The 8,712-nt window shown below is 40.8% G+C and overlaps 1 protein-coding gene across 1 annotated transcript in view; it reads left to right on the plus strand.

Annotated features, from left to right (window-relative positions):
• Positions 1 to 8,446, plus strand: part of msantd2 (Myb/SANT DNA binding domain containing 2) — a 9,942-nt gene extending 1,496 nt beyond the window's left edge. Inside the window, exons 2-4 of the mRNA XM_032534292.1 lie at positions 2,231 to 2,486; positions 2,572 to 2,635; positions 4,379 to 8,446. Coding sequence (XP_032390183.1) covers positions 2,231 to 2,486; positions 2,572 to 2,635; positions 4,379 to 5,303 — 1,245 coding nt within the window. The 3' untranslated portion in view covers positions 5,304 to 8,446. The remainder of the gene's footprint in view (positions 1 to 2,230; positions 2,487 to 2,571; positions 2,636 to 4,378) is intronic.
• The last annotated feature ends 266 nt before the right edge of the window (positions 8,447 to 8,712 follow it).

Consider the following 8,712-nt stretch of genomic DNA (forward strand, 5'->3'; position numbering starts at 1 on the left):
GCGACGATATTGTAGGGTTGACGTCTGGTGCATTCACTAAATATTTACACGATGAGAGTTTTAATAAATAATCAGTAAAGTGAATATAATGACTAAGTGGGTAAGGCAAAATAATAGAACAGCTAGGACAGTCTGGTAAGTTCAGAAAAGTACATCACATACTGTAATGCAGCCTTTAAAACCAGGAGAAGACATTTGTGTCCTATTACGATATCCAAAATCTAAGACAATATCTAGTCTCACATATTGATATAATTGATAAATTGCCCAGCCCTACAGATTATACAAGACTAGATTCTAGCATTGTCAACATTTCTAGTTTCACAGTAAAAGCTCTCCACTGCCTTTACATTAATGTGTAGGCTATTACGTAGCACTTACAGGAAGTGCTGAATAAGAGCAGCTGCATTTCTACTAGTTACAGTAGTATTAAGTCTTAAATGTGGATCGATGATGACCAGCCCATACACATTCTGCTTAATAAGGTCAGTCTCGGGGCCGATGCCTATACCTATGCACGGGATTAGAGCCCGACCGATAAAGGATTTTGGTGACCGATACAAATATTTGGTGATTTAAAAATCTGATATTCCTATATATCGGCCGACAAAACAGATTTTCCCTAACATTAGTTAATTGTAGTAATTTATGAGTTCTCACTAAGATAATACGATAATAATTAACTGTCACAACAGAACAGAGGAACATCAAAATATATTAAAGTTAACACAAACTTAAGATATAAAACTTAAAGTCCTTTGAACAAAAACAGAATAACAAAAAAATAATCAGTTGCCAACAGGGATGTTGTAGAGCGTCCTCTGGTGGACAAACTATGCAACGCCAACGCTCCTAAGATGGATGACCATCCGTTTTTATTTTAGTTTTTAAATATTCATTCATCAGAATAATTTATTTGGCATTATAAAGATTCCAATTTTTTTTTTTTTTTTTTTTTTTTTTTGTTTATCTTATCGGCCATTACAAATGCTGATACCGATAGGTCGGGAAATGTCTAATATTGGCCCTCCGATATATCCTTCGGGCTCTACGTGAGATCAGAACGATGCATCCCGACTGAAAAACATATTGCAGTCCACAGCCAGACAAAAGTAATGACTGTCAAACATGAAAGCTCCCTACACCCGCTGTAGGTGGCCAGCTAACGTTATTATTGGAATGTGAGGAGATATCGCAAAGATCGTCCAGACTGGCTGAGAAAATCTCCCTGGACTCTTCCCATGTGTTGAATGGGGAGTCTTGTCCTCCTATAGGAGCTAGAGGGTCCCAGATTGTCAGAAAAAAACAAATATAAACATTCATTTGTTCCCTTGTCAATATCCCTGCTCCCTATTTATGACCACTCTTACAAGACCAGGGCCTATTATATTCGGGGTTTGTTGCTGTCATTTTAGGTGGTAGATGCAACACTGGAGCCAAATGAATGTGAAATGCGGAAAAAAGCACCCAAAACAGCGAAAACATAAAGACGTTTAGAGCTCTAATGATTTTAGTTGGACTTCTTTAGCATTAAGTTTTGTCTTTTAAGTTTTCTGATTGTAATCTATCATCTGCTCTATCTTTTACCAACATTTTTGACACAGACATGGTGATTCTGATGTTCCACAATGATGTCAAATTGAAATTTAATTTTAATTTTAAAACATTACTTTTTTTTTTTCAACCCCCGCCAAATATGCGCACCTAAGTCTTCCACAAACCTACGGAAAACACTGATAACAATAATATTGACTTATGTTTTTTAATGATGCCTGAGATTTTGTCTTTTTAATTGTTGGAGCTTGTGTTGCAGGACAAATTACCATGCCAATAAAGTGTTATCTTATCATTAGCGGTGTGCAACAAAAAAAAGATTCACATTCATGAATCAAGCTGTACAATTTTAAAATCGATTCATAAAATTCCAAAAATCTATTTCAAATGGTTAATTTTTGTCATTTAATTTTTTCATTTTGTAATGGCGTTTATACTATCACATGGGAAAAGTAACTACATTTACATACTGTGAATATTTTTTGAGAATGATTTTTGAATCAAATCGTGAGCCTAAAAATCGATATTTTCCGAATCGTGTACCCTTACTTAACATACCTTGTTATTTTATGTCTCCTCTGTGAGTCACTGTACTGGAGAGCGGCCCCAACAAAGTTGACAGTTAGCAGGAACCGTGTCTGAGTGAATACTTCATTTATCCTCCCGCCACATACAGACGCTGCGGCGCTGCTACAGCCGCGTGAAGGAGCACGGCATCGGCAAACGGAAGAGCAGCTACACTATAGAGCAGCTGGAGAAGGTGTTTGGTCAGGGCGGCTGGGACTCCCAGAGTTGTGCCCCGGTGCTGATCAACAGCAGCGGGCTGTATCAGGAGATGGAGTCTGATGGCAGCACCCTGGAAGACTTCTCCCAGGAGGACTGGTGCAACCAGGTGCTGGACTCAGCCTTCCAGGAGGGAGACATGGAGACTGGTGAGTGTCTTTGCAAGGAGTGGACAGATTGTAATAGAAGACACGGAAATAATGTAACTAATACGTGTGTTTGTCTTCTCTCTAGAAGAAACCCAGGTGCCTAAAAACCGAGGTCTACAGATTCAAATAGAGCTGACAGAACAAATCCAGTAAGTGAAATAGAACAAGGGCTGAATTCCCTTTCTTTGTAAATTGAATAAGTTTGATATAAAGCCTTGTGTTGTAAGTTGTGAATTTGCCTAATCTTTACAAATAGCTATTGGAAAGATTAGACTTAAGTAATTCTCAAACCAGTGTCCATGTGCTGTCTGTCAGAATGTCTTTTTTGATACTTCCACAGGGGGCTAGGGGAAGGTAATCAAAAACACACACAGTTGGGGGTTTAGCAGAGAATTCCGGTTGATTGTAGCCCTGTTATTTTTTTTTTATGTGTAGTACTGTCAGTAGCGAGACAAATGAAACCAATCGGTGCTGCCTACACCGAGTTATCCTCCTGCTAGAGTTAGCACCCAACAGGCCTAAATAGGCTTAAACAGGGCAAGTTTTAAACAAATTACCAGTGCCTATCCATGTGCAGTTATTCCTTCCAAGTGAACACAGTGAATCTGACTGCAGTAGATGTGACAGAAAGGCAAAAAAGTTATGTTAAAAACATGTTTTAAAATTGCACTGTTTAAGCCTGTAGGGTGCAAAATCTTGCAGGAGGATAACTCGGTGTAGACTGCACTAATAGTGCTCATTTATCTTGTTACTGACAGTACTACACATTTAAAAAAAAAAAAAAAGCCCCTATATTATGAACCCAAGGAAATCACAAGAGGCCCTTTGAAATTTCCTCTTTTTTACATTAGCTAATATGACTTCTGTGGGGATATTGATGCATAACATAGACTGTTATAAAGACTCACTGTACAGTGTGAAGCCAAAATTATCCCATTGTGCCATTCTGAAATCTTGGAGCCAGAGTCTGCGCAGTAGTGATCGGGCGGTGGAGCCGCGGGATCAAAGTCCTGCCCATACACCGGCTCGCCCAATCGCATGTCAATCATCTCTCAATCATGATGTTTCACTACTGTTACGTCCCATAGTGCTAAACATAGAACCAAATGTAATTGGTATATGAAAGGATATTTATTTTAGAATAAGGCAAAACAGAACAGAGCTTACAAACTGAAAAATGGGCTGATGGTTGCTATGGAAACCAAAAACAGAAAATAACAAAAAGAGAGCCTTAAAAGAAAGACAGTTACTACAACTATATACGATAAGCAAAACTCTTCTCTCCTCTAAATACTTTGTATAACACAATACTCCCAGCACCCTTGATCCTAACACAAACCTGTTACATTGCCACACCAATCAGCTTCCTCCTCCAGGAACTGGGCGGGACCTCCGTTATCTATCCAATCCAAAACACGGGATGGCACAGCCGGCTTTGCGTCTCACACATCACTCAAATTAAACAGACATGTGGGTGCCGACGGCAGGCGAAACACTAGCCAATAAAAAACAAAATTATTCTTAGACAAAAACCTTAAGAACTACCTAAGATGACAGAAACCGTCATTGGGAAATAGATTTTTGATCTGTACTTCAATCTTTTTAGTTTCCCATCCACTTGCATAAAGGGGGCGAGGCTTGTAACCTCTACTGCAGCCAGCCACCATGGTGCCAATCCAGATGTTTTAGCTTCACTTACACATTCCATGCATTGACCCCTGATGGAAAAAGGAAAAGGTAACAGACGTATTTTAAGCCACAGTAGCTCCCATAGCCATGCAACAAGGTGGTATTTATTTTGTCTGACAGGTCACTGCTTGTTTAGCACTTTATAAAATGGAAAAAGTGTTTTCATTACTAGATCATTATTATGTATCTTGGGTTCTCTGCAGAAAAAGGGACATGATGCAGACTGTGACGCGTATCCTTGAGTCGGTGCAACTGCAATGGGAGCCCTTCCAGACATGGACTGAGTTCTCCCGGCTGCACCTCTCCAACAAACTGGCCATCTTTGGCGTGGGCTACAACACGCGCTGGCGCGAGGACGTGCGCTACCACTACGCCGAAATCAGCTCGCAGGTGCCGCTGGGCAAGAGGCTCCGCGAGTACTTCAACCCCGAGAAGCCAGAGGGCCGCATCATCATGACCAAAGTTCAGAAGATGAACTGGAAGAACGTCTACTACAAGTTTTTGGACATTACCATCAGTGAGGCGCGCTGCCTGGAGCTGCACATGGAGGTGGACTGGATCCCTGTGTCCCAGTCCAGGGCAGCCAGCGGCAGCAAGGGCACTTCCCACTACCTCCTCCCTGGGAACATCCCCAAGGCGTACGGACTCTACGCTATTGGCTACGAGGCAGTGTCCTCCTTTCACAACACGGCTCAGGTCTTTTCCCAGGGGGATGGTGAAGACCACAGCTCACCTCAGTGCTCAGAGAACGGGGAACAGAGTCAGGCTGATGGAGAGGGGGCAGAGAGATGTGACAGGACTGGGGCTAAAGTCACGTACTGCTACCTAGGCATAGCGGAGGACAGGACCATACAGCAGGGTCTCTTCCAGCACTTTCAGGGCTACGGCAAACACCACGTCCACCACGGGGTACCCTCGGCCATCACGCGTTTCCTGCAGGAGAACTGCCATGGCGACGTCACACATGTCCAGAATGGGGAGGGAGGTGAGGACTCATCTCAACGATTTGCTATTTACATAAAATACATTGAGGTGGAGCTGGACTTCCTCTCAGCAGGCTCCCTGTTGGAGTGCCTCGAAACTGCTGCAGGTTATTCCTTGAAATACAACAACAAAGAAGCGTCGTAACTACACTCACAGCGTTTCAGATTTGTATCGACTAAAGATATAATTAACAAGTCTTACAGCCTGCAAGGCAACATGAAAGGTGACCAATTCTGTCTGTTATAAAGCATGGATGTGTGCAAGAGTCTGGCATATTTTTGCATCCTTTTCAGCTCTATTGAACTGATTTATTTTTTGTTTTTTATTTGACTCTTAAGTCTTAAAAGATTGACGGTGCACAATATGGTAACTGTATTGTGTAAAAATATGGGAGCATAGCTTAAGTATCACAGAGCTGCAACATCCAAGAAGTATACTTATTTATTATTTTAGGCTGAAGTGCACTATAAAGGTTTCTGCTGCTTGTTTAGTGTAGATAAATATTGCCTCATCAGGGAACGTGGGTTGGCAAGATGACTACTGCAGTATGCATCTGTCTACCTCAGTAGGATGTAGCGAACAAGGCAGCAAGGGGACCAGAGCGTGTATTTATTTTAAAACTGCCTTTGCTGTGACTGTTGTGGTCTGGACCTCGAATTCAGAAAGCATCAAGGAGAGTAACGGCTAGTTCATGCCTTATGTTCGGAAAGTGTAACTCTGCTGCAGCTAGGGATGTTTCCATGCAAATTAGGGAGAAAAAGCAAGAATTCGGTATTGACCAATGTGGATTAGGGGTAGGGGGAAAAAATTGATACAGCATAGTAATGCGATGTTTTCCATGGCAATACTGTATTAATACACAGGCGCCAAGTATCAATTAGTTTGGCTGCTTGACAATCCCATTTTGCAGCCATAAAATTGAAGTAATATGAACAAACCGAGAAATGTGTCTTTTTAGATAAAACAGATGTTGACAAAGTTTCCTTTCGGGGACATAATTTGAAATTGGGAAAAATCTGAAGTTGAAAAAAAAGTTATAAACACAATATATTATTGCAGTATGTTTAAAATCACAATAGTATTTTATCGTGGCATAAGTATAGTGATGAAATCGTATCGGGAGGCGTCTGCTGATTCCCAACCTTAATGTGGATACTAGTTTATTCCAGCAGTGGAAACACTCGGTGCACAAGCCCAATTGGCCGGATGGGCGTGGCTTCCACTCCATTTCAATTCAGACCAATAAGTGACAGCATTCATCATAACGACCTGTAGCACCAGCTCTGTGCAGCAGGTAAAGCTAATACAGCATGTATTAACATTGATGTAAATCCTACAGACACTGCTTACCATGGCTGAATCCGAAGGGATAAGGTTCTGTAGTGTGTTTGCAACAATTACAAGCTGTACAGATCATTCCACATGACAGCATCTCCTCCACTGGCATCAGCTGAGAGAGATTCCGTGTCTTACCTGCCGCCTGCAGGTCGGGGCTACTGCCATTACAACCAAATGGAGCGCATCTTGTTATCCGTTCAGTCTTCTTGATGATGTTTTTTGGATGGTGTTTTATAGCTCTAATGCACATTCAGTTCTGGGGCTGGGTAGCGCGCATGATTTTCCCAATCTATCGAAATGTGATTACATTTTCAGATATCAATTAGTTAGGGACATTTCAGTTACAGTACCAGTTTTTGCTTTGATATAAAAACGATTCACAGAGATCTTCTGCTGTAAATTGTAAGAGCATAAAGTAACCCTCAAATATTATTTATAATGCACCAGGTAAATTGACCCCAAAAAGGGGGCTAATTCACCACATGCATGGTGGAAAGGCATAAATTAATGGACGGATTTGGGGATTTTGTTCAGCAATATTGGATCACTCACAAACATGATCCAAGTGAATTGGGGAATCGACTATTTTAACCCAGCCCTGTTCAAATGCTTGAACTGGTTTTGTGGTGTTTAAGGTTTTGCTCCTGCACAAGCTGCATCTGTTACACAACATTAAATGTTGTCTTTGTTATAGATATTCAAAAATGCTGTCGGATCACAGGCATTGTACATTTACTCCTTGTGTGTTTGTTGTGCCATGGTATCAGCCGAAATGACAAATCCCTGATATCACACAGGAGTGTGTAGAAGTATACACTAAGCCTATATTGGTAAGTATGTATTGGCATGCCCGTACTTTGGAGCATCTCTAGCTGCAGCTGTGGGGGTTGTGGGAATCAGTAGAGCAACATGACAGAAGCTGTGGTGATGAGTTACCAGCACCTCCCACATACTGGTAATTCAAAGGCACTATTCTTTAAGATAAAACACAATCATGCTTATGGGTAGGGTTGGGCATCGCTTTGATTTTAACAATTTTGATCCCAATTTGATCCCTTCAATTTTGGTTGTTATTGATCCTCAACGGCGTTGATTCAATGGTGGTTTACAATCTTACCAGGCTTTTATTCAGCATAAAATAAAGCCACAATTTTAGGCGCCGCTTACTATGCTCCATGGCTGCACAAGGGCATGCTGGAAGTACAGTGGTGGTCGCCCATGGAAACCGTGCACGTTAAATTTGGAACTGATGATTTGATTCAAAACCGACTTCTTCCAAACGATTCCAAGTTCAAAGCGGTTCTCGATGCCCCAGTCTTACAAATGAGTGTTGACAAAGAGTACAGAAGTATATAGTATAGAAGAGTATAATATAACGTTGCGTTGCGTTCAGTCCAAGATGGCGAAGCTTCAACGGTCCATTGCAACTGACAGCAAACAACACACCCATGTTCAAGCTGCAGCTCCACCATCTTGGACTGAACACACAACAATCTATTGAGTTTCACCTCTTGTTACTTCTATATTCGTTGGTGTTTATCTACGACTTAAGATGCAGGGGTTAACTCCTCCTTGACTAATAATTAAATTCTTTCTGAACATGAATCCTGAGGTTATGTGCAATGTGCCAGGAAAGGACTGTGTAGAGAAGAGTCAAACCGTGGACAAGTCCATATTGAATCTATGTATATGAAATCTACCTTATATATATCTATAATATATATATATTTAAAAAAAAAAAAAAATGTTTTTGAGCATTTCAGCTTTTGCAATCTTACCATGTTCATTTGTATGGGTATACAGTATATCAAGATAAATATGATATTTTCTATTTTATTGGTTGACACCATGTCTTGTATGTGATTGTTTTTGAGTCACCGTCTTGTATGTTTACATGTTTGAAAAACCAATAAATGGGGCACTCACTGTCATTTGCCACACAGTGAAAACAGGCTTGTGTGTGTTTGTTTGAGCTCACATGTGCCCTTTAGAATCTGCTTTATTTACACATGAATCATGTCCTCCACATCGATCTATTTTAGATTTTTATTCCAATTTTCTTTGAATATGGATAGATGCTAAGACAGATTGTGCAACAAATCTCCAATGGACAGCATTCAAAGCTATTGCTAGTTTCCAATGCCCGTCAGCTTTGCTTTTAGAAAATCTGCTTTATTTACACATGAATTATGCCGTCCTCAGTAATCTAATAAAC

This window comes from Etheostoma spectabile, chromosome 13, assembly GCF_008692095.1.
Source record: "Etheostoma spectabile isolate EspeVRDwgs_2016 chromosome 13, UIUC_Espe_1.0, whole genome shotgun sequence".
Lineage (NCBI taxonomy): Eukaryota > Metazoa > Chordata > Actinopteri > Perciformes > Percidae > Etheostoma > Etheostoma spectabile.